Source organism: Cebidichthys violaceus, unplaced genomic scaffold (assembly GCF_023349555.1).
Source record: "Cebidichthys violaceus isolate CVI_PGR_0920_01 unplaced genomic scaffold, fCebVio1.0.p SCAF_26, whole genome shotgun sequence".
Lineage (NCBI taxonomy): Eukaryota > Metazoa > Chordata > Actinopteri > Perciformes > Stichaeidae > Cebidichthys > Cebidichthys violaceus.
In genome coordinates, this window is record NW_027176439.1 from 3,736,432 (window position 1) to 3,761,541 (window position 25,110).

General features: G+C 42.4%; 2 protein-coding genes across 2 annotated transcripts; both read left to right on the plus strand.

Annotated features, from left to right (window-relative positions):
- Positions 1-572: 572 nt before the first annotated feature.
- On the plus strand, positions 573-7,982 carry nipsnap1 (nipsnap homolog 1 (C. elegans)). The gene is made up of 10 exons (XM_068721040.1): positions 573-776; positions 2,300-2,427; positions 3,122-3,167; positions 3,508-3,602; positions 3,954-4,024; positions 4,202-4,342; positions 5,594-5,625; positions 5,749-5,843; positions 6,652-6,735; positions 7,342-7,982. Exons 1-10 carry the CDS (start codon positions 694-696, stop codon positions 7,404-7,406), a joined length of 840 nt encoding a protein of 279 aa, XP_068577141.1. The 5' UTR covers positions 573-693; the 3' UTR covers positions 7,407-7,982.
- Positions 7,983-8,553: 571 nt separating this feature from the next.
- Positions 8,554-24,453, plus strand: castor1 (cytosolic arginine sensor for mTORC1 subunit 1). Its single transcript, XM_068721082.1, has 9 exons — positions 8,554-8,867; positions 14,266-14,336; positions 17,297-17,490; positions 18,036-18,171; positions 20,061-20,184; positions 20,430-20,546; positions 20,904-20,986; positions 21,263-21,357; positions 23,393-24,453. Exons 1-9 carry the CDS (start codon positions 8,755-8,757, stop codon positions 23,462-23,464), a joined length of 1,005 nt encoding a protein of 334 aa, XP_068577183.1. The 5' UTR covers positions 8,554-8,754; the 3' UTR covers positions 23,465-24,453.
- The last annotated feature ends 657 nt before the right edge of the window (positions 24,454-25,110 follow it).

Below are 25,110 nucleotides of genomic sequence, written 5' to 3' on the forward strand. Positions count from 1 at the left end.
ATTTCCCAATTAAAAAAAAAAGATAGCAGCGAATGGACCAGTTGCAAAACTATAGTTATAACAATTCTGATAATGCAATCAGTAATTTAGTTTAAGGCTCTGAAAGGCTGCAATCCTGCATAATGTATGATTTTGCTTATGATATTGTACAGTTTACTATACTTTCAGGGATGTAAATGACTAAACTTTATGCTGAATGCAGGTTTTTTAGTTATTGCTAAAGTATTATTGCTGTTTGGTGACATATAAATACGTGCAATAATAATTACACAGATATCCGAAGCATTAAGGATGTGAATAATTAGAATAAAGTTAATTAAAACACAGGTGTTATTCACAGGCAACAACTGAAGCACTAAGCTGTTTCTGGTGTAAGATTTCAAAACGTCTTTCGGCAACAAAGTTGTTTTTTTTTGCCTTTAAGTCGCTCATTATCTCAACTAATCGGGTCTGATCGATTGCGCGTATTGATCCCTTTGCACTGCGTCACAGAGCCCCGCGCGCGTATTTAAATATCCGGTGGCCGTCAAAACATCACAGACAGGTCAAGTAAACATTAACCAGCCCAGTGTGTGTGTGTGTGTGTGTGTGTGTGTGTGTGTGTGTGTGTGTGTGTGTGTGTGTGTGTGCGCGTGCGTGCGTGTGTGTGTGTGTTCACGTGTCAGACGAGGTCTTTTACTTCACAGAGCAACAATGGCGACGACTAACGTTACCTCTGTGTGGGCTAAAGGACAGAAGCTGTTCAAGTATGCTGTGAATCTGAACCAGGCCACCAGGTAAAGAACTACTTCCTTTAATGTAAGGCGCGCTCGTTCAGGGCCAGGGTGACGCGCATAGTCGATGAGGAACGAGTTGCTGACGGTGCATTTTAAACTTAAAACATCTAAATGTAACTCTCAAAACTAAAACATATTTAAACTGACTTTTCTGTGTTTGCTGTACGGGACATTAAACCAAGCCTTAACCCGCTTCGTAACTGTCGCGTTTTCAGCCCTCACCTTATTAACTTCATATTAATATTTGTCTTTATTCAAGTGTAACACATTATATTGTGACTCTAAATGATATGGTGAATCAATGCGTGCGTGTATTATCTAATGCTCTGAGGATTTGGGGTCATTATGAACAAAACAAACAGGCAGTTTGCCTTATTTCTTTTTTTGCTGGACCTCTGAACTTTGTCCCGTGAAGCTGACACTGAACGTAGCCGACCTTATCTGTGCCTCCACACTGTATGCATTTCCTGGCTGGCTGTTTTAAAAAAAATAATAATGTCTGGCTTGAATGCTAGACCTATACTTTTGTTATTTTTTTTTTTTTGGAGAGGGAGCCATGGGAAATGCATTTCTAATTATAGTCCCCAATTAAAGTCATTGGCCCTTAAGGATATTAAAAGAGAAATCTCGCTGACCTTGGAAGTTTCTGGATTTTAGAATAATAAATAAAGCCTTGGAAAATGGTTCGTGAATCTAACGACGGCCTTGAAAGTGACAAATAACAAGTAAATAAATACACAATAGAGCTCCCCCGAATCCATAAGTGGGCGTGTACCAACTATTCTCTTTGGGCTGTTTCTTGGTTCAACACTTCACACCCTGTGAAAAAAAATTCACAAATTCAGATTAACGTTGACATTGAAGCAACTTTAAAATGGTTTTAAAAAAAAATAATTAATGAGCTTATAAGTAGCTATGAAGGTCATTTAAAAAAAAAAATGGGATCTATTTTTAACACTCTCTATATATAGCTCTGTATATAATATTTAACTCATTTTAATAGCAATCATATTTTTGACACGTGTTTTGTGATTATGAGCCATAAGTAATGAATGTATATGTTAATGTGTAGTATAACCGGCGGGTTAGTCATTGTTTGCTTTAAAGCCACGTCTTTTCTAACTCACTAACTTGAGGACAGTCCCTTAAACTCTCATTTCTCTGCTCTCTGACTTTGACAGACACTTATTCATGTTGAAATACTAACTGGAGCTTCTTAGATCGTAACAATAGTTCTTAAAGTGAATGATATTCCCCTTTTTTATTTCACTCCAGAGTGGGTGAGAAGAAGTTTTTATGCTGAAGACACAAGCAACGGCATTCAGCCAACTCACTCATACAGTATGCATGTTTTTTTTTAATATCAAAGGATATTAGCATGACTATCTTTTAGCCCGTATGTCACGCATATCTCCACGATCCTTTTTAAGTTTTTCTTTTTTTTTAAAATATGGACAACTTCTCCGTTTTATGTTGTTGCTTTGAGCCTTTGTGAAACTTTCTTTTATCTTCTTTCTGTGTAGGAGGTTTTCAGAGAATGGCGACAAAGGCTGGCTCCGTTCCCTGTTTGTGCACAAAGTCGACGCCAGGAAAGATGCCCACTCCAACCTGCTGTCAAAGAGAGAGACCAGCAACCTGTATAAGATCCAATGTAGGCACAAAGTTCTTTTGCTGACTTTTCAAGCGGCGCCGCGTGTTCTTTAAGCAAGTGACCCGCGATGCAGACGCGTCATGTTATTATAATGAAGTGGATTCTGTCTCGTGGATTCTGTCTCGCGGAATCTGTCTCGCGTCTCGACGGTCGAACATCCATTTGTTCCCGAAAAGAAAAAGGTCTAAATAGATAATGTTCATTAAATTCAATTCGGACTGACCTCTGTGACCTCAGAGAATACCTGAGAGTAACATGAGAAACAAGCACTGGACTGCAATGTGACGAGTCCTTACAGGCAGCAACATACAGGCAGCAACAAGTCACTCTATGTTGGTGTGACGAGTCCAGTCTGTGATGTTTTGACTGTGTGGTCATAACTGTGTCTGTCTCTCGCCGAGCAAATCTATCGTTCTTCCCGGGGCTTTGATCTTTTTTTTTTTTTTCTTTTTTTTTGTGACGTACATCACGCCATGTAGGGATTTCAATTTGAGCACTCTATCAGCCGTAGCCTATAACCTATTGAGAGCGAATCAAGTTTTGTATATAGAAGTCTTTCGCTGAATCGGAGTGTGAAATTACTTTGTTGAAGAATTTGATGGTTGCTTGTATTTAAAAATGAAGAAGAAGGAAAAAAAAACCCACCCACTTTTGAAAAGTCTGTCTGTCTCTCTCTCTCTCTTTTTTTTTTCAGTTCACAACGTCAAACCAGAGTGCCTGGAAGCATACAACAGTCTAGAGTGAGTGTGTTCACTGCTTTAAACCAGTCAAGTTCTGATTTCAATAAGTTCCCTCAATACTACATGAAAACAGAAACTGTATAGACAGCCATACAATCTGAAAGTAAACTATGCTTTGCAGCTAACAAGTGTCCCACATTCACAAGATGGACATTATTCAATAGTATTCTTCGGAGGAAATTTGCGCAAAATTGAAGTCATTTTGGGGTGAAACGGTAATTTAAACAGCTGTGGACTTTATGCTCTCTGGTTAGTCGTCGTGGTGAAGTAACAGTTTATTTATAACTGTGTGAAGAATTTTTTTGCATCTTCTTTCGTGCTGCCCCCCCTGTTTTTTTAGGGCCGAGGTGCAAAACAGGCTCCATCAGGACGAGGATTACCCGTGCGAGGTGGTGGGAAGCTGGAACACCTGGTACGGAGAACAGGACCAAGCAGGTAAGCGGAGACGCGTCGCCAAAAGACGGCGAGAAGAGTCCCGCTCTCGTCTCTTGCTTTTCCGTCTCGAGGCCTTCGCGAACGACACCATTTGATTTCAAGTAGCTGGCTGTAAATCGTTTGGCAGAGCATCACAGAGAAATGTACAGACACTATAGCGGGATGACTCACCGCCAACACTTCTCCTTGTACATATGATCGTTTACAGTGTGTATACCGTACATTAACAGCACTCGGTGACAACAAGAAGTGATCCCGCGGTGATGGAGGCGCCGTGTGTCTCTGCGTCGTGTGGGTGGCATCAGTCCTCACACGGCGCTACAGTGACATCTGCTGGTTTGTTCCTCGCAGTGCATCTATGGCGATACAGAGGAGGCTACCCGGCGTTGAATGAGTGCCTGGTGAAGTTGAACAACAACAAGGTTGACTGAGCTGTTTCTTAATATTTTACTTTGTCAGGCAGAATAGGAAAGATAGACTGATTTTTGAGTTTTTATGTCAATGTTGCTGAATTTAATTTCACACTGCAGTAAAAAAAAAAAAACACTGTGTAGTATATCTTTGTATACTCTTATTGTAATCTTTTTATCTCTCTTCAGGAGTACGAAGAGTTTCGGAAAGAGAGGGCTAAAATGCTGGTTTCAAGGCGAAATCAGCTCCTTCTGGAGTTCAGTTTCTGGAATGAACCCGTGCCCAGACCAGGACCCAACATCTACGAGATGCGAACCTATAAACTCAAGGTATCCGCATAATATTAGGCACATTACAATCGCCTGACATACGCGACGTGTATTTGAATACGGCTCCATTGATTTTATTTGAGTGCTGAGAGACTTTACACAGTTAGTCAGTCAGTTCTCTCAGTTGTGTAACATGTATTTTTACTACAAATAAAACACAAATGTAATGCCTCTCTACATACTAGCACTACAGATAGCATACAGTAGCATTCAAAACTGTTCAACTCTAAGAGTTTACAAATGAAATGTTTTCTGAAGATCTCTATTTGTTATATAAATCAAGGGACACAATGAAGTTGATAATGAAAATGTGTAACGTAATCTGAGTAGCAGGATTTTTTTTTTTTTTTTAATAGCCATGTCATGATTATTAAAATGTTTCTCTTAATCACTCCATGAATCAGAAAATGCCGTCAACAGGCACAAAAAATAGGAAGAAAATGTTCTATGAATCAGGCTATGAATTATAAAGAACAATGTGTAGATATTCAAATGAGGCATTAACTGAACCTTTGGTGTGTTTAGGAGAAAAAAACTACTAAATGTGCATTTTTTTATATATTTTATTTCCAGTAGCCTGAAAGAAGACATGTATGGAAGCAAAGTAGCACAAAATCTCAACATGTACTAAAAATGTTTCAGCCTGGGGTGTCTCGCTTTAAAAACCTATTGCTGTGCTTTTTGTCCACACAGTTCTGGTTACATTGTTATATTAACATCACGGCCATTTCACTTATTCTCAATATTGTATGTATTTGCATACTTTTGGGCTGCCTGTTAGCTTGAAGGAGTAAAGCAATTGTCCTCTTATCTCTCTGTATCAGCGAGGCCTATTTCAGCTTTCGGATCAGCTTCTGACAGGATGCATTCTTTTTTGATAAACAAGACGTTGCAGCACACATTAATGCCAAGAGGTTTGCAGTTGCGTCTGGCACAATCACACTATTATTACATTCTGCTTATTCGACTTTTTCGCCCCGCCAAAGGCTGCCTGTGGGATTTATTAACGTCCTTCCCGCATGTGGGCTCATACGTCACATGGAGTTGATTGATCTGTGTAAAATAAATAAGATATGAACGTGCTGTTGGTGTGACTGTGCTGGTTTATATCACAGCACTTTGGCTGATTAGGCTGAATGTGTACATGTAAAATAAGTGTCCTGTGTGAAGGGATGGATGGTGGTGCAATTTATTTAATGTCCTATTTCAGTTCAAAGCTGTGTTAATATGTTACCTGCTTGTGTGTTTCAGCCAGGAACTATGATTGAATGGGGAAACCACTGGTAAGACTCAACAAGCTTCATTTTCTTAAGATGTAGAACCTTTTACCGTCGTAAACATGAAGTATCACCGGTGTTCAGGTCATCCTTACGCTCCTGAAAATAAAGTAAAGTGTCTTACAACAGGGCGAGGGCGATCAAATACAGACAGGAAAACCAGGAAGCAGTGGGCGGGTTCTTCTCACAGATCGGCGACCTTTATGTTGTTCATCATTTGTGGGGTGAGTGTGTGATGTCTTTTTTTTTTTTGTTCATCGCCTCTGAGATATTACGGGCTTTACTACCTCTCGTTAAACAAGCTACGATTCTGTACAGGCAGAGTTTAATTAAAGTGGTGGGAAGTGATGTCATGTGATGTCATGTGATGTCATGTTTAAAATGCATGCAAGGTGTTTCGGGGTTGATCATCAGAAGACGGTAGTAACGCAGGAATCACTGAAGTAGAAACACTGCATTCATTGTCCTCTTGTCTCTATTTCATGTCTGCCTTTAGAGGCAAATTAGTGATCTAAATAAAACTGACTTGACTCAAAAAACAAATGTAGAACAACATGAGAAAATTGTGAATAGTCCCGACAAAGTAGTTTTATACTCAGCCACTTGTTGTTTTGTTTTGTGTGATATGCGACCGAGTCAATCTCTGACCCGCATTTCAGTGATGTTGTAATCGAGCCAACAGTACCACGGTGTAGATGCTGATGTTGACTTGTGCTACATGAGTGTCAGAATGAAATACCCCTAACTATATACAGTGTTACCTAGATGCAGGTGGTTTTAAAGGGATTTGTATAACTATTGCAGAATGAGTTTGCTTATAGCTATTCTGCCTCTTCTGTGTCTCATTAAATTGAAAAAAGGAAACATTCGTTTGCTTGTTTCTTTGGCTCCAGCTACTGAGGTTTAACCCGGTTGAACATTATTTGTGCCGCTTAGAACAACTGTTTGCCTGAAATCAATTTCTTAAGAATGTTAAAGCTAAATGTTTTCGTGAATGTATGTCATATGCGGTTTGGTCAACTGTGTTTGCAGCTTATGGAAGCCTCCTGACCCGCGAGGAGACCAGGAACTCTGCCTGGCTGAAGGAGGGATGGGATGCAAATGTGTATTATACAGGTAGGAGAGATGCAAACCAACCGCACACATACTCCCAAGAAAACAAATGCAGCATGTAGCCAAAGGTGATGTGTGCTCCATACGATTAGTGTTAGTATCAGTAAGAGGGATTTAGATCAATCAATGACTGAAGCTGTGCTTTAACTTCATTTGGTGTTAAAAATGATAGATAGGAGTTCTAACAACATGTGAGAGTACTCAAATTGAATGAAGATGGAAATCAGATATTGATGTTTACAGAATCAGCGAGTCGACGGTTCAAAAAAGACAACTTGTGTATTGAAGTGTAAAGTTTATCAGATGAGAGTACAGGCAGAGATCAGTGCAGGCATTCTGTGGAAAGGAGCAACATCGAAGTATTGTCTGAGAAAACCGTGAACGTGATGCAATGACGGGATTCCAATACGTGTGCTGACCTGTAACACACTGTGGGAAATAATGTGAATTTACTGCCTCACTTTGACTCATATCATAATGGTGTGAAGTTGCAACTTGAAAAGGCGTGTGTGTGTGTGTGTGTGTGTGTGTGTCTCTCTCTCTCTCGAAATTACATATAATTCCATATTCTTTGAGTTTAAGTCTTTAACACTTTTGTTTCGTCCTCAGTGCCTCTGATCAGAAGCATGGAGTCTAGAATAATGATTCCCACCAAGAGTTCGCCTTTACAGTAAGAAGATGACTGAAACTGAGAACATCTCTCTGACAAGAACTCATTCACCAACTGCCTGAGCAACATGTCGTTTTTTGTTGTTGTTTTTTTAATCTGCTGGATGATCCGTAATATGTTGAAGTATGTAAAGAAAACCATCTTTCTGAGTCATGAAAAACAGCAATGCAGTATTTGTGTGCATAGATTTTGCCTAAATGTCTAGAAGTTTAGGTCAAATATTTAAAAATAAGGAATGACAAACTTGCACAATGAACTGCCAAATGATAAGCATGACATTACTTGCATGTATTTTACACTATAGATTGAGAATGACGTGATTGTGTAGAGCTAGGTGCGGCATGTTTCCTGCTTTTTTGTTTTTTTTTATCATGAGTGGTCGTGCATTTCATTTTCACAGTGAAGGAAGAGTCTCCACCCAGCCTTTTATGATTGAACTTTGATGACTGAATATGAATCACTCAGAATGAGATCACAGTGAGCTTCACAGCTGTGACTGTCGAACACATGTTAGAGCAAATAAAACTTGTCAGACCTCAACAGCTGATCATTTCACCGATTAAAATTTTACAAAACGTTGTGTAAAGAGCTTCTCAGGAGCAAATGTGTGACTTCTGGTATGAGGTGGTTAGTTGACCAACGCCCAGTTTAATCGTTGTTATTCCAAGAACCAATGTTATCAAGACAAATAATGTTTGAAGAGGGAAAACTGGAACTTGGGAGTATAACTGCTATGAAAGAAAAACATGAATAGAATAAAAGCTAAACTAAGTTAAACTGTTTTGATGGGTCAACATGTTTTAAGCTATCCTTGTGATTAATTGGGAGATTTACTTATTGTCTTTCTTCCAAAGAGTTAAATGAACAGAACAATACACTCACAGCTGGTAAGTATGAAGCTACAGCCAGCAGCTGGTTAGCTTAGCTTAGCATAAAGACTGGAAACAGGGGGGGGGGGGGGGTCTGGCTCTGGCTCTGGCTCTGTCCAGAGATGACAAACTCAAATGAACATGTTATACATTGTTTGTCTAATAATCCATACAAAGACCGACGTGTTAAAAATCAAATGATAACCTGTAGCTTTAAGAGGAGGGGGCGTGTCACTTCTGGGGCTGTCCCTTATTTTGAATATACAGTAGTTCAGCGGGGCTGGAGTCGGATTGCGTCGGATGTTTTTCGCCTTGTGAGACGGGCACAGCGGGTGGTTGTTGTTGTTGTTGTATTCGTGGGCAATGCTCATCCTCCAGGCCTGTATTTAACATTTAAATGATAGCACACAGCTGGGAAGGCGTTTTTTCTCGTCTGAGCCGCGTGCACACTTGAGGAGACTGCACCGCTCGCAACCCGACAACATGGACTTGCACATATTGGACCACAGGCTTCGGGTCATCAGCATATCCAAGAATGGGCTGGTGCACTTCACACACCCCCTGATTAAGCTGATATTTCTCCGGAACAGGACACGGTAAGAAGCTCCATGGATCGGGGTCAGACGTTGGTGTGGCACACCGGGTAATCCGGCACGGATACGGGCTAACCCACAGCGCCTCTTCATTCACTGGGTGGCCGAGCCGTTCCTGGGTTATTTGCCTGTGCATGCCCCGCTCTGCCTCCATGGAATGATCTACTGCGATGCGTGGAGCTGTTGGGAATTGCAGTAGCTTGTGGCAGATATTTAACGTTTGGGGAAACTGCACAACAGTCAAAATATAATATTATTTAGGATTGTAAGTTTTAACATGGAGATATGATTGCATTCATTATATTTCCTTGTGTTTCCTTTATTATATTTGCACAAAACACCTTCAGCAGTTTGGCTAGCACAGTGCATGCTCATATGTGAGCGTGCATTTATTTTGTAGTCCTGTAAAATGCATGCATGCATGAATGCATGGCAATGCATAAAAACATAGTACCGGCATTGCTCAAACATCTTAAAGAGCATGCAGAGCCCCTCCACTGTGTTTTTGGTGGGACCTTGTTCCTCCAGCACAAACTCGACCTTTGACCTCCTTTCACCCAAAGCCAGCATCCAGTTTGCAAATTGTCCGGCTCTCATGTTGGCATTAGCACCAGTTTCCAGCTAATCCCTGTATATCCTCCCTTTTTGTTATGTAATTGTTTATTGCTCTGGCTGCCCCACATATGCATGGCTAGAAGAAGAAGAAGAAGAAGAAGAAGAAGAAGAAGAAGAAGAAGAAAAAAAAAAAGCTCAACATCTGTCTTTGAGCTGCCCGTGGTGTAGGACAGGCTCAGCTACTGCTCTCATGTCGAGCTGCAAAGAAGTTGTGAGCAAATGGTCAGGAAGGATTCCCCCCCCCCCCCCCCCCCCCGCTCTGTGTGACGCCTGAAGTCTCGATAACTCGGCGACACAACGGCCCTTTTTTAATAAGCCGTTTCCCAGGCAGCAAGAGTTTGGATCTTGAACCTGAACAACACTTTCCCCTTCATACCTTGTCAGCTGACATAGAGGAATGACATTTTTTTTTATCATGTCCTGTCAAACACACCTAGAGCTGCATCCATCAGCACTCATTTGACCTCAGAGTGTTGAGTAGGTTTTGACACGTCCACGCTAGGATTTCACTAAACTACTGTACTAAGTGAATAATAAGTCGACTGTGAATGATACAAGGATGTACTGTGAGTGAGTCAGTATTTCTGAGGTACAGGCCAGCGGGGGCGGGGCTAATGAGTAATTCTGATTCTGATTTAAAGTCAGTGTTTTGTCTCGTGTAAAAAAAAAAAAAAGAAAAAAAAAGTGTGTGCCTACATTTTTCATTTCCACCGACTCTGTGTTGCTCTCGGTGTCCGGGGGGAGAAAAGTAGGCTGAGCCCAGAATGAACCAGAAGGAAGGAAAAAAGCCTGCATGGTGCCCTTCCTTTTGGATTAGCAGGCCCGTCTGTTTTGTCAGTGTGTTGTTGTGCATGCTTTGGAGTTATGTCATCACACAGTGGTGTGGCTGTGTTTTGGCTAGTTTTTCCTGTTATTTTTCTATAGCAGAGTTTTGCCCCCCTCCCCCCATATCAAACTATAGACGATGCAGACGGGGGGAGTGGTGGAGATTGAATTCATAGCAACTCAAAAAACAATGGAGTGAAAAACAAGCCCGATTGCCTCTGTTGGTTTTAGCCCATCTCCCTCTTTCAGGCCCCTTGCTATTCATTAGAGAAACAACTCCCCGAAGAATGGAACGCAAAGTGCTTTGAAAAGCGGTCCTGAGCAGAATTTTAAGAAGGTTCATCCCGAGTTCTAAGAAGGTTCGATTTTGTCGTTCCGCGTCCTCCAACGGAACACGAGGCGCACCTGTGGTTCCGGAGGATGAGCGTCGTCTCAGAGACGTTTGCCTCGTCTAGAAAGCAGAGGCCTTTTTATGTGATGAGGCACAGCGTGTCCGCCGTCAGCTGCACCGTTAATCCGTGAAGGTCAGCTCTGTTTAGCTACGGAGAGACTACATGTCATCAGGCGGGTTACGGCGTGAGGAAAAAGTGAGGACATGTGATTTAAGGTCAGGTCTTGGATTTGGTTTTCGGTTTTCGGACTACAAATCAGGCTAAATATGTGCTGTAGTGTTATGGATCATATCCGAGAATGAGTGTCTATCTTCATGCATTCTTGATGATCATTTGTTGTTTGGAGTTTATGGGTGTGGTAGTAATCAAAGCCCAGCATCGGCCCAAGATGTTGCTCTTACTGTACTGTGGATGCAGTCCTGCAGGCTCCACAGAATCCTCCTTCCTTCACTAACCGAGCCTGGGTTGGAACAATGCCTCTGCTGAGCCAGAAACCCGTGGGGTGTGTGTGTGTGTGTGTGTGTGTGTGTGTGCGCGTGTGTGTGTGTGTGTGTGTGTGTGTGTGTGGGGGGGGGGGTCCCACTTGTCTGCCTCAGTGATCTGTCAAGGTTGGGGCTCTCGCTCCCCTCGTTTACACAAAGCTGCCCGATAACATGCAGGGATTTCAATAATAAAAAAAACATCCCCATTGTTGTGGAAAAAAAAAGAGGAGGCCGTGAGAACGCTACAGATCCGTTTGTGGGAAGCTGCAAAAGGTAGCAGACAGCTCGGACGTCCTCTGACGGACGGGGGCCCTAGGTGGCTGGGGGGGGGGGGGGCTCGCTCCCTCACCCGCACCTCGCAGCAACATCGGTTCGCTCCGCTCTTATCGTGTTTCCTCAGCTGGAGCATCAGGTTGCAGGAACCCTCGCTCCCTCAGCGCCAAACTTAACCGCCCATGGCTTTGTGCAGCCGGATCAAAGTCCAGACTCTTGAGTGCTCGGCCTTCATCCTCCCCGCTCGGACGCTCCCCTCGCTACCTGTTGCTTCCTCCTCCCGTTGGGTTGTTTTCCCTTCTCCTCGTCTTTGTGTCGCTTCAAGCTTCAATAGAAGGAGCTTTTTTTTTTTTTTTGAGCTTTCTAATTGATATCAAAATAGTTTTGATTGTAATAGATTTTATTTATTTTTTTTAATTGACCAATCGATTGATTAAATTATGGTGATGCGAGATGATGGTAGTCTGTATTTTTCATTGAGACAATGGGATTGTTTTGTTTGTTTGTCTTTGTTTCACCTTTTTTTGGGAAGTTGGGAGTCGAGGAAAAATCGGAGGCCGTTCTGTTTTTGTGTTTGTTAAAGCTGAACACGCCTCTTTAGTTTAAGACAAGTGTGTCATCAAAGGATGGCTTTTCATGTGAACAGCGGAATCAACGTCTTCCAAAGAGCGACCGTCTCAAAATATGCACCGTTATCCCCGTATTGAAACCATTTTGCACCTCCCCTCTCTCTCGACGACGACCTGCTTTTCACTCTGCTCTCGAGTGTGAACACATTTGACATTGTTGTACCAGCTAGTAGTTTGGTTTGAGCATAACCCAAATCCTTACTTGCTGCGTTTCCTTTGGGATCCATTTGTCCTCCACTTGTCTGTTTTTGTCCCTCTTTGTGTGTTGATGCGTAGACGTAAGGACCTTCCTGTTCCTTGACCTACATTTTTGACAAACCGCCATGTGCATTTGTCCTACGAAGTTCTACTAAGTGATGCGTGTCAATATCTTACTTTTGTTGAGATATCCAGTCTTCTCTGCCTTTTCATGAGGCGTTCAGGGGCGTACTGGTGGAAGATAAAAGCAATCTTCCTGAGAACGTGGGGATTGAATAGTGATGGGGAAATGAATTCTTCTGTGTGCTCGTCACTTTGTCACGACGCTTAGATGAGGCCTCTTTCATCCGTCTTATCTGTACATCACAAACAGGAAACCAAAGCGCAGCTGCCTCACATATGGGTTTCCCTCGGGTTGCTCATTGGTTTGCTGAGGTCTGGCGGCCGCGCAGGTGTAACGCGAGAGAGCCCCCTCACTCCGAAGACACGCACCACATGCGATAAAGCTCCACGCTCGATCGGTCTCTCGCTGGCCGAGTGGATGCTTGGCACACGCTACCTGCAGGAAACTGCGAGCTGAGGAAGGTGAGGGGTCAACAGGAAATGAGAGGGGGTGTTGGGGGTGTGGGGGTGGTGGTATTATAACACAATGGGCTGGCTGAGCTCGCTAGCACAGCTGTTAGTTGGTGTTACAGTGTTCTCTCTCTTTGTCCCTCTGTGGGGTGATTGTCCCATCTCCTGGCAGGGATTACTTTTTGCTGAGTCAGGAGTATTGCGGCCTCACTCGGGCTTCTACTGTAAAGGCCTCAGCTGACTGATAAGCAGAGGAAGAGGAAGGTGTAGCTCCAGTGAGACGTTTTAGGAAAACAGGAACTTCCTTTTTTCTTTCTTTTCTTTTTTTTTTGTGGATTCTGGGAAAACAAAGGGAGGTCATCCATGGAGAAGCTGCTCATGTCTTAAATCAAACCAAAGGCTTCTCAAAAGGTCAAACTAATCCAGAAAAATTCCACCAACTCGCTCCTTCAAAGCCGCAACGTTTTCTCATTATGGAAACGGGAACGTCCCATGGATCATTTAACGACACTAAAACTATGTTACTTTTTTTTCCCACAGTATGGAGCTTGGTGGATGGCTCTAAAATACCGGGTGCTCGAATAATTCAATTCAATCTCCATGTTTTTGTGTTCCACCTACCAACGGTGTTTGTTTTCGGTGTCGAGCGAGAGGAATTTGTCCCACACAGAGACTTCATTTGAAGCATAGTCATCTTAAAGGCTGATGTTATCCACGGAAATGCGTGTTTCACTGCCCAGCTCTTTCCTCAACCTGCATCAAATCCCATGGGCCTCTTTTAACTTCTTTTTTTTCTTCTTCTTTTCTTTTTCACAAAGGCAACATTCAATAGAGCTGAACACTGTGGCCCGGGCCAAGCAACAGCCTTTGAAAGCAAATGCTTTTGGCCCCGAGCCTGATGAATACGCAAATACCAAACTGTAGATAGAGGAAGCACAGCGCATTGTAATCTAGGAACGTAAAGGTTCAGTCTCCTAGAGAGCAGTTCTTAGATCCCAAATGGAGATTGTGTTTACGATCCTGTGAATTATGAAACCAGCATACTAACGCATTTAGAAAGTCCCTTGAATGCAGCCGTTGCTAACTGAAGCAGTGTGCCTGTTTGCCGTGTTGCCCACCATTTACCACGGACAAAGGAGCGATGCCGGCGTACTGCTGATCCCGGGCTTGTGCTTGTTGAGTGACAGCCAGTCCTGAAACCAGTGTGAATTTTGGAGAACTCCTATTTGCTTTATTCCTGGTAACTGTCAATGACGACCTGAACGTACCTTTTGTTGGTTGCAAATGAATAACCCTGTTCTTCCACTCTCTTTCTTTTTTTCCCCCCTCTCTCTCCTCATTATCTCCTGCCTCTCATGTTTTCTCTCTCAAACCGCATGCCTCTCCCCCATCTGCGCTTCCTCTCCCGTTTCAGATGCAAGTTTTTCAGTCTGACGGAGACGCCGGAGAACTACACCGTCGTCCTCGACGAGGAAGGATTCAAAGGTAAAGAGCCCCTTGTGCGCACATCTTTCATCAAGCAGGGGGGGGTTTGTCCTTCTTCACTCTGACCGCTTTACTCCCAGATGTTACCATAAAGTGATACCATAAAGCAGGGGTCACTAATAGGCGGACCGCGGTCCGGATCCGGACCCAGACGCCGTTGTATCCGGACCCTGGACCCTAAAACCGATGGATAATTGAGAATTATTACATTTTGACGGAGCGCCTATATTTTAACCGGCGCAGCTTTTCTAGCCTTTACGGCACTCGGTCAGTGGTCCAGGAAACAAACCGACCAATTACATGCGTTGTACATCACATCACGTGATGCAGCTCAGCCAATCAAATATGGGTATTCTGACACGTTTCCTGACTCGAGTGAGATTTACACACACGGGGCTGAGACGAGTAAAGAGAACGAAGGGCAGGTGAATAATTACGCGAGTCAGAGAAGTTGTTTCACATGACGTTCTCCAAAAAGAGAAAAGTGGTCAGAGAGACCAGAGAGACCAGAGTCCTTAACCAACAATGAACAGACTCTTATAGGTTAATTCTTCCTACGGACAGTTTAAAACCAGTGTGTCTCATATGTTCAGAGACCGTGACGATTATTAAGAGGAAATGGTGCTTTCTTAGAAAGAACCAGGACATTCTGATGTAGCATTTCAAAATGAAAGCCCTTCAAAATCGCATGCATGAGCTAATGTCAAATCACAAATTGTCTCATCCATGAGATTTTGAAGGGCTTTAATTTTGAAATGCTACATCAGAATGTCCTGGTTCTCCCAGAGTGACACCTTGAGGTGGTCTGCTATCAACCTGTGTCTCTGACTTACAGCCTAACAGAAAACCTGTTTGTTCTGTTCTTTGAGGTATGAGGATCAAGCTGCACTTATGGTCAAACCCCTAATTAAATCATTTGTTAGGACTTGAGAGCATTTTCCTTTTAGGACTTTTTCATGGTCAATTTTGATGGCTATCTGCCTTTTTATATTAAAAATGCTTTTATACACTGAATTCATCCAAACCAAAAGTTAATGGAGATTCATCAGTCGTATTTCTAAGTTAAGCCCTTTATGAACGTTTCACCTCCAGATTGTACCCATCACTCATCGGGGGGGGGGGGGGGGAAGAATGTTGGGTCTCTTTAAATTATTGAGCGCGTATATGAAAAGTGTCATGAGATAACTTCTGCTATGATTTTGCGCTATATGAATAAAAATGTACCCGACCTCTGTCTGACTACACTCCTGGGACACAGTGCACTGTATAATTCACTGTGCACATGTTATAGTCCCGTCCACTCTTCATCCAGCCATTTGTGTCGTTTCTACACAGATGTAGCTGTTAAAGGCATACATCGCCTCCGGGTGCTCCATTCTCCTCGTCCGCCTTTGCTCTCCTTCTAACCGAGAGCCTATTTTAAGAGGTGAAAGCTGGTGTAGCAGAGCCACAAGGGGCCGCCTGTGACAACTGATGCCAACCAGAACAGTGGCTCTTTTGAAGGAGAGCAAAAAAAAAAAAAAAAAGTGTTCACTGCAGGAGGTAGACGCCAATTGGTAATGTTTTTGAGTTTCGCTCAATGATGCCACGACCATACTTTTTTTTTTTCTACGCTTTTCTTCGTTTACGTCTGTTATTTAAGTAGCGCTCTTAAAAGGTTAGGGTGCACAAGTCATCGCCGCAATATCTCTTTCTCTCAGCTTCTTGTTCACTTCCTGGACAGACACCTGTTCCCCGGGTAGCTGCCGGCTTCCACTTGTTTTGGGACTAAGAGTAAAATATCCTGCTTTTACGTTTTGGCTGTAGCGACTCACAGGTTGTCACAGCTACGTCCGAGGGATTACCATGTTTGAACTTTCACTCTTCCTTACCACCGACGAGCAGCCGCAGGTCTGAGCTAATTTATGCGTCGGTGTCAGGTCACACACACACACACACACACACACACACACACACACACACACACACACACACACACACACACACGCATAGGTTTTACTTGTCGCCATGCGGTATAAATAGCAGGGGGGGCATTTTAGGTCTCCATGGTGAAGGAAGGGGCAGGAGGTGGGGGAGAGGAAGTGTGTGTGTGTGTGTGTGTGTGTGTGTGTGTGTGTGTGTGTGTGTGTGTGTGTGTGTGTGTGTGTGTGTGTGTGTGTGTGTGTTATACTGAGCAGCAATCAGGAGGAAGTTGTTACTTAAAGCTTCCTCATAGTTTACTCCTTCACGAACATAACGATACATCACCGGTAACGTAAAGTTGAGATGAGGTGAAGACGTTTAGCTTTACTTTGAAGTTTCCAAGTCGTCATTGTAATCTCTTTAGAAACGTTTGGTGGCATGACAGTTGGGTGCACATCTTTTACATACCTGGTGGTTTCTTTTAGCTTAGTAACCGCTGTTCCTCTTCTTGTTCCTACTAGTGCAGTTTAAGGTGTGACGTGCTTTTTTCCCCTTGAAATTTGAGCATATTTTATTCTACCGTAGATGAAAGTGCTTTTCTGGCTTCTTTAGAACTCAGTTGTCTTTGATCGCCTCCGAATACTCCCATATGACGTCAACCTGACGCTACTTACTGTCGTGTTTGCAGCTGTGATTTCAAAGAATTCAATTGTCCAAAATTGGTGGAGCAAAAAAAAGGGCAAGATATCCTGACTTTGTTTCGTCTCTGCTCTGTGTCAAGATTTAAAAAAAAACAAAAAAAAACATCCTACATTTCCCATGACGCCATTGGTTGTGTAGCAGTGAACTCTGTGTCAAAGGTGTAAGAGATGCACATTGAAATACTGTTGAAACGGTAACCTAAATGTCTAAAATAGAATAGAGAATAAAGATCTTTTGACTTGTAAATCACTGCTGGTTGGTCATGTTCACTTAAAGACTTTAGTGGTGGATATTGCGCCCGATGCACGCTGTTTCACCAAGCAACTTTTCTCCCCCCTCTTCTTGTCCCCACGCAGAGCTCCAGCCCTCCGAGCATCTCAAGGTAGAAAGCTCCATCTGGCTGCCGCTCAACGTGGTCTCCAATGGCAACGCCTCCAGCAGCTCGCAGGCCGTTGGCGTGACCAAGATCGCCAAGTCGGTCATCGCCCCTCTGGCCCAGCAGCACGTCTCTGTCTTCATGCTCTCCACCTATCAGACCGACTTCATCCTGGTGAAGCCCCGCCTACTTCAGTCTTTTTTGCTTCCTCGAGTCTTTGCGCCACTCCGGTCCAATTGGCGCTCACACGAATCCCGCTAACGTGAACGAGGCGCAGTAAGCTGCTCGCTCGTGTGTAATTCAGAGACGTCTGGAGCAATTATTCCAGAATCTCTGAATTGCATAGAAGAGGTCTAAACTCTGTGTGAAGCCTTTTCACCTTCCGAGCTCCGCCTGACAAAAGAAGCCACGGTGTCTGCATTTTGCCCGCTCACTCATTTTGCTGTGAAGGAATTTAATTCCCAACAGAGCTGAAGGCACTCAAAAGTTAGTTGATGTATAACATGTGAAAGTGTTCAGTAGGCAAAAATAGATAACGCCTTGACAGACGTTTGTGTCAGCAAATAAATGAATGCTTGACGTGCTGGTTGAGCTCAAAAGTGTTCCCTTAAAATGAGCCGATGTTGCCTGACAGGACATGACGTAATCTTGACCACGTATGTGATGTGAACTCGCCGCAGACTGTATGGCGTTAACGTTCCCGCATCTGTGTCGTGTAGGTGAGAGAGAAGGACCTGTCCGTGGTCATCAGCACCCTGGAGGAGGAGTTCAACATCTACAAGGAGGAGGGAGGAGAGTCGGTCCCTATGCTTTGTCAGGACGTTTCCAACGGCCTCCAGAAGAACGGCAAAGAAGGTAAAGAGGGCGCTGTCAAGTTTAGTTTGAATTCACACTCGAGGGGTGGGGTGGGGGGGGGCAGCAATCCTGATCTTCACACTCACAAACTCACGGATTCTGAGGCGTGCCCCCGTAAAGTCCGTGAGGGTTTAGGGCCGTCCCACTGTCAAATCTTTGAGTCCATGAAAGCTGTCTCGCAGACATTTCTGAGCCCTTTATGAACACGGTCCGTAAGTCCGCATTTCTGCAGACTTAGCCTAACGGAATTACCCACAATTCATAGCAATGTGACGTCAAACACGGGGTTACCAGCGGAAGCACGGAGGCGTAAACATAGAGCACGGCTCATTGGTGTTCAGTCTGGCAATTTGCAGAGTTTTGTTTCAGAGGAGGAAGTTAAGATGCTCTAGCACCGCCTTCAGGTTCTTTGTACAAAGTGTAACGATGTTAAAAAAAAAATTAAAAAATGACTCACAGGTCACAAATCGGATGTGAGTGAAACATGCATCATTGCTGTTTCTCCAGAATTGAAGGAGTTACAAAAGTAAAAGTCTAAAAATAAAAACTGTTACTTGAGAAACGTGGGACAGTCTAAACATAAATATGCTTCATATACATATTTATATTTGATATACAGTATTAAAGGCACAAATGCAGCTTCTTAAAATAATTTTTAAAATAATTTTTATTTTTATGCAGCTTCTTTAAATTATAACACAGCTGTCTTCTGAAGACAGCTGTGTTATAATTTAAACACTAGAAAAAAACTGTTTAATAAATTAGGAATAAATTGAAACAAGTGGGAACAGTTTTGTTTTTATAAGAGTTTTTTTTTTAATATATTTTAAAAATAGCTACATAAACTGAAAGGAAACATTGTGACACATAAACATAATGCATTATATGCATGGGATACTAAATTACAGAAACAAGAGTGCTTATCAGTCGTTGCATCATGTTCAAGCCTGACTTCTTCCGACTAACTCTGACTAATACCCTGTGTGACATTATGAAGGGTGTAATGGAATATGTATAGAGAGGGGAAGTTGCTGAGTTGAAGGACACCTGTTGTGCTTAGGAACGCCATGTTTGACTTAAACAAACAGTGCAGTTCATGACGTCATAGAAACCATGCAAACACACAGCGTCCTTTACAGGAAGTCATGAGGTCCAGAACATGCTGTACGAAGACAGCGGAACGTGCTGGAAAAAATGGCACAATATTTCATACATTTTCATCTCTTAAGATGCCGGCTTCGTGTCAGCATCGTAGACCAAACATGTAGGCGCAGTAGCGATGTAAAAGCTGCTCCAATTTCACTGCATCCGTCTGCAAGGCTGAACGAGAAGATTCCAATGAAGTTGGGAAAACTTGACAGGAGTTATTAGAGAGGAAGGCGAGTCACTGGGTCCTCGCTGAACACTCCCCCTCTTGTATGGTTTTCATGTTAAAACTGACTCAACCTTGATTTATAGTACGAATGAAATTATGAAGCATGGGTGTCAGTTGTCAAATCCAGGGAATATGAGCCCATCAGTCTTTTAAGAAACTGGTGATAAAAAAACTAGGAAGTTGCCTGAGAATCACTTTTTTCAGTTTCCTTCAGTGTCAAAGTAATCCAGCGCTTAGCTTTTAAGTTGTGCTAATTTGTCAAAAGGTAAACGAGAATGGACAAAAAAGAAAGCCACTTAATTTGGGAGCTGTCTCAATGTTAAAATAGAGATGTGTAACCGTTTAATGAGTTAATATCCTGGAAGATCCACTGATATAAGTATAATACATTGTTACTGTTTACTTTAATAGAAATGTAAGGGATCTAGAATATGCAATCTGTTAATAATGCTTTAATCTGGAAGAAAAAAAAACCAGCTGTTCTTATAGACGAACACTGTCTCTGCTCTTCCAGCCATCCAGCCGACAGTTCACCCGGTGCTGATCCCGCAGAACCAGTTCTGCGTCATGTCTCTGGACCCGGACACGCTGCCGTCCATCGCCACCACGCTCATCGACGTCCTCTTTTATTCCAACAGGTGAGACCGCTGCAGTACCTCGGTAAACGCACAAGGTGGCAGCGCATGACGCAAACTAGACATCAGCTCGCTCGCTTTGCACATCAAACATGGCCGATTTGTTAATCAGTGTAATGTGCGCGGGGTCATGACATGATTAGTGGTGTCACACCCCGATATTGTGAACTAACAGGTCTATTATGGGATTTTTGTGGACACCTTTGCCACGCTAATGTCTCACCAAATGTCCTCTTTTCCTCCCGTAGTCCTAAAGAGGATGCACAGTTGTCTCCCAGCCAGGACTTGGACTGCATCAAGTTCTTCTCCTTCTCCCTCATTGATGGCTACATCTCACTGGTGATGGACACCGAGGCTCAGAGAAAGTAAGAAGCACCCAGCAGAGGGCTGAACGATTTTTAAATTAAATATGTAATTGTGATTATTTTTTGACAGATATTGCAATTGATCTTGTGCTTAACGAAGATCGGTTTTTTTTGTAGAATAGGATGTGCGGGCCAGGACATCTCCGCAGCACCGCAATGTTTAATATAACCCTAACAGATATTTAACAAATATTGCACCTCCTGTGATTTGAAATTTGCAATAAGCCGTATTGTGCAGCCCTAATCCAGGTGTTTCAGCGTCTGTATTGCTATAAGGGGGTTTTCCTCCGTACATCTCTGAAATGTTCTGGTGAACGTTTGCACTTGGTTGTCAGTGGTTTGTTCTTTGTTCTTTAGGTTTCCTGCTGATCTCCTCTTCACGAGCTCATCCGGGGAGCTGTGGAGAATGGTTCGCATAGGAGGACAACCGCTGGGCTTTGGTAAGGCCACTTTCTTTCAAACACCTCCAGAATGTATTCATTTACTCTACAATACAGGTTAGTCAGTCAGTCAGTCAGTCAGTCAGTCAGGTGGTTACAGACCAACCTCCTTCTGGATCTGCTCCCCCTGCTGGACAACAGACACAATTACATCTATAAGAGAATCCATGTTATCACGTGGTTATATGTCCATGCAATGTTACATTTGGCTTGATAACTCAGTTTATGATTGTGATGCTAACATCAGTGTGTTTCTCCTCAACTCTCTGTCTCTAGATGAATGTGGTATTGTTGCCCAGATATCTCAGCCTTTGGCTGACAGCGACATTTCTGCCTATTACATAAGCACCTTCAGCTTCGACCATGCTCTGGTGAGTCCAACGTCTTCACGTCAGTAATTAGGACACCGTCATGGAAGTCAAAAGTTTGACACATTTCAGACTCAAAAATGATGATTCTCAGCTCCGATATTTGAAGGTGTGGCTCTTGTTTCTTAATGTGGGAGATGGAGACAATGTCACGTTTACCAGCATTCCTTTGAGGTTTAAACATGAGGAATGCTCGAGGCAGGTGATTCCAAATCTGCTTGAGATCAATATGTGTCTTTAAATTTGAGGAAAAAAATGTAATATAATTTGAGGAAAACGATTCTCTAAATATTTGATTTTAAAAACATTGATTTCTTGACTTGACAAAATCAGCTTTATTTAGATATTCTCAAAATATGTCCAGCTTAATGTGTGAACGCTGTAGTGTCTTTAAAGATGCATTTAATTGTAGACATTTTTGTAACATTATTATTACTATTAACCGTTCAATACAATTTATGCGTTGAACGTATATAGAGAAGATTTATTGAACTATTTAGACAATATTAAAGTTTCTTTGATGAAATATTCTCCTAGATGTTATGACATGATGCCTAGTGTAAACGTGTTTTTCAGCCTAAAATAACTTGACTTACTCTCAGTATGTCCATGTTAAACAGTGTTTGTGAATTGATGAATTGACTTCCTAGTTAATGCAGTAACACCACGCAGTTGCTGCGTGGTTTCCTGATCTTCAGTAATCACTTGTTTTCCTCTTTACCACACAGTTGTTTTGTCTCGATTGCATCTGTGTCTGTCTGCCATCATAGTCAACCAAATCCTGCCACCTATATTATCTTCAACATTACCAAGAAAAGTCTGTCTGGGCTATTTTTTTTTAATTTTATTATACTATATTTATCCCAATAAGAGGGACATTTTTCTCTGCATTTCACCCATCCCTGTATCAGGGGCCCGGGGAGCCGCTAGGGGGGTCAGTGTCTTACTCAAGGACACTTAGACTCAGAACACGTCCCAGCCAAGGATCGATCAGGATCTCAGATAACCCTCTTAGCCCAGTGAGCTAGTTACCCAGAAACGTTTTGCAGAATGTCTTCACACAGAGTGGCTCAGCAAAGCCAAATGTTCCTCCCACATCAATGCGATGAATGCATGATTTTATATATTTATAAGCATATCTACACCATCCACTTATACTGGAGAAATCTGATATCTTTTGAAATGACCGATCACATCTGGGTTATGTGGTTTCTGTTGGTTTCCCTTTTGTCTTTTTGATCATTAACACAAGTTAAGTCGTGGGTTAGGCCCTAACCCTCAAAAATGGGTTCAAACCTATTAACATGGCTTCAATAGAAACCCTGTATCTTTCTGCTAGTTTTTAGCTCGCTCAGGGTTTCTATGTTTTGAACCTTTCCCTCCCAATTCAGTTCCAACTTTGGGAACAACCCAATGCTAAAAGTCGTGCGAGCAAAATTCAGAAGATAAGATAAGAAGGGAGGAATCTTACCAAGAATTGTTCATAGATAAAAACAAACATTCCAGGCAGTGACTGAGATAAAGTATGAAACAATGAACAACATGGGAGTCTTTGGGTATTCCCCACAGTATTCAATAGTTATTTTTACCTTTCAGAATGCACTTTCTTATAGCTGTACAATGCAATCTAGCGTGTCATTGAGCTGAACATAATACTTTAGTCATAGATGGTCATTGCACTTAGTCATTTTCATGGAATCCAATTCTCACCCAAACCTTGTAAACCTTAACTGTATACCACAGAACGGACAAAAAAAAAATCAATTACGCCATTGCGTGTGTGTGTGTGTGTTTGTGTGTGTGTGTGTGTGTGTGTTCCATCGACACAGAATGGAATTATATTCATTTTAATAGTGAGAGTTTAGCATTTGGAAATCGGATAGATATTTCCCAAATCTGTTTCACAGAATGCGTCCCTCTTTCCTCTTTGACAGGAAGAAAAAAAATTAAGAAACCTTTTATAGAGATCACAAGAAGTGAAACATTACATTACATTACATTCATTAACCTTTTTTTACTTTCTTTTTCTATGTCATAGGTCCCCGAGGAGGACATAGTGAGCGTGACAGACATGCTCCAGCATCAGAGGAAAGAACCAGCCGCTAGTTGATTTCTGAAGTCCAGCCTGAGCTGGATGATCCTGGCTCAACATGCCGCCCCTCACTCCAGCTCCAGTGGCCAAGGGTGGCAGGCCAGCAGGACAAGATTCTAACCCTGTGCCTAGACTAGCACTGCATCGCCAGCAGTATTAACTACTACAAACTTGCCATGAACACCAGAAGCGCTTCTCTATGGTGTGCATACAGTTTGTCTGTGAGGCCTCCTGTCTTACCTATCTAAGGCAGGATGCACTGAGTCCCAGGGGGCCCACAAGCTCACGCATGCACGCAAACACTCCGAAACACATACACATCCAGACACTCGTTCGTTCAAATTCACAAGCACAAAGTCAGATGTATGATGGACTCTTTCTGTCTAATGCAGGTGGTCTGACGTTGAATTGTTCATAATATTTAGCTGCAAACAGCAGATCACACCTGCATACATTTCACCAGTGCTATAAACACACAACTTAGTCTTCCAGTAATGTTTGTATCCTAATGACATGTGTCTAAGCCGCCTTTTTTTTTTTTCAAATTGAAGGCCATTTTGCTGCATTTTTTTTCTTTATTGCCACTGAAAGCGTGAAGCTTGAAATGCAAGGCAGTTGTGAGAATGTTGATGTTACAATAATTTTCATGCAAAAGAAAACTGAGAATTTCTATTTTTTGACAACAGGCCTCACTAATTTTGGTTAAGAGGAACGTGCAGCAGGTAGTTTTATATATATATTAAAACTACTTCAAGCAGGACAGTAGGCTTCGTCAGTGCTTTTCTTTTCTTCTTTTTTTAAGAAGTCCGCATTTCTTAACTGTAGTATTACCCCAAGGTCAGTAACACTATGTCTTATTTTTTTTGTTATTTGCACAATATACTTTTGACTTAGCTAATATCGCTCAGATGTTTTCTTTGGTACAACTTTTGTACAATTTGAAGTAAAAGTATTCTTTAAACATTTGTAATTTTTGTGCTGCTTCATTCAATAAAATGTTGAAATTAGGTACTCTTTGTTGACTTCTTGACATGAGCCAGTTAAATTCTTGAGGCTCATTTGCAAAACTGCACGTTACAACAAAGACTGACGACCTTGTGACAGACTGATGTCTTCAAATCTGTCATTCATCAATGATGAGTCAACGAGTTAGGATGACAGACAATTTATGGCTTTTGGTTTCATTACAGTGGTGATAATGACTTTCCAGGACCATCTCTGTGGTGCTTGGTCTGTTTTTGCCCTAAAAGGAAGTCTTGGAGTCATCACTTTTAAAGGTGTCTTCACCATTGGTTTTGAGTCAGGGGTGAGTATAACAAGGAAAAAAAACCCTTTAAAAAAAAATCTCCATCCCAGCTGAATTTACAGTGGGGCTCAGATTAGTGATATTCTTCATATGGAAACAACAGGAGCAAACAAGGCTGGTCTAAAGCCAAGACCTGGTCTTAATGCCTGAAGCTGGACTTAACTGAAGATTAAACAAACCCAATACATTCCTTCAGCTTTGGGAAGAGGCTGTCGGGGGTGGGGGGGGGGGGGGGGGAGCAAAATCTCAATTTACAATCTTCAGGAAATTAGTGGATGACTTTGTCTTTGATGGAATTTATTTAAAAAGCAGTTCATTTTTAAAACCATCACTTTGTTCATATTTTAAGTATGATTGA

Excerpts from the sequence above, each read along its gene's own strand:
- nipsnap1 (XM_068721040.1), top strand. The coding sequence starts at position 694 with ATGGCGACGACTAACGTTACCTCTGTGTGGGCTAAAGGACAGAAGCTG. Across the intron at positions 777-2,299 it reads AATCTGAACCAGGCCACCAG|GAGGTTTTCAGAGAATGGCG; the intron begins GTAAAGAACTAC and ends CTTTCTGTGTAG. Across the intron at positions 4,025-4,201 it reads TGAAGTTGAACAACAACAAG|GAGTACGAAGAGTTTCGGAA; the intron begins GTTGACTGAGCT and ends ATCTCTCTTCAG.
- castor1 (XM_068721082.1), top strand. The coding sequence starts at position 8,755 with ATGGACTTGCACATATTGGACCACAGGCTTCGGGTCATCAGCATATCC. Across the intron at positions 20,547-20,903 it reads GACACCGAGGCTCAGAGAAA|GTTTCCTGCTGATCTCCTCT; the intron begins GTAAGAAGCACC and ends TTTGTTCTTTAG. Across the intron at positions 20,987-21,262 it reads AGGACAACCGCTGGGCTTTG|ATGAATGTGGTATTGTTGCC; the intron begins GTAAGGCCACTT and ends CTCTGTCTCTAG.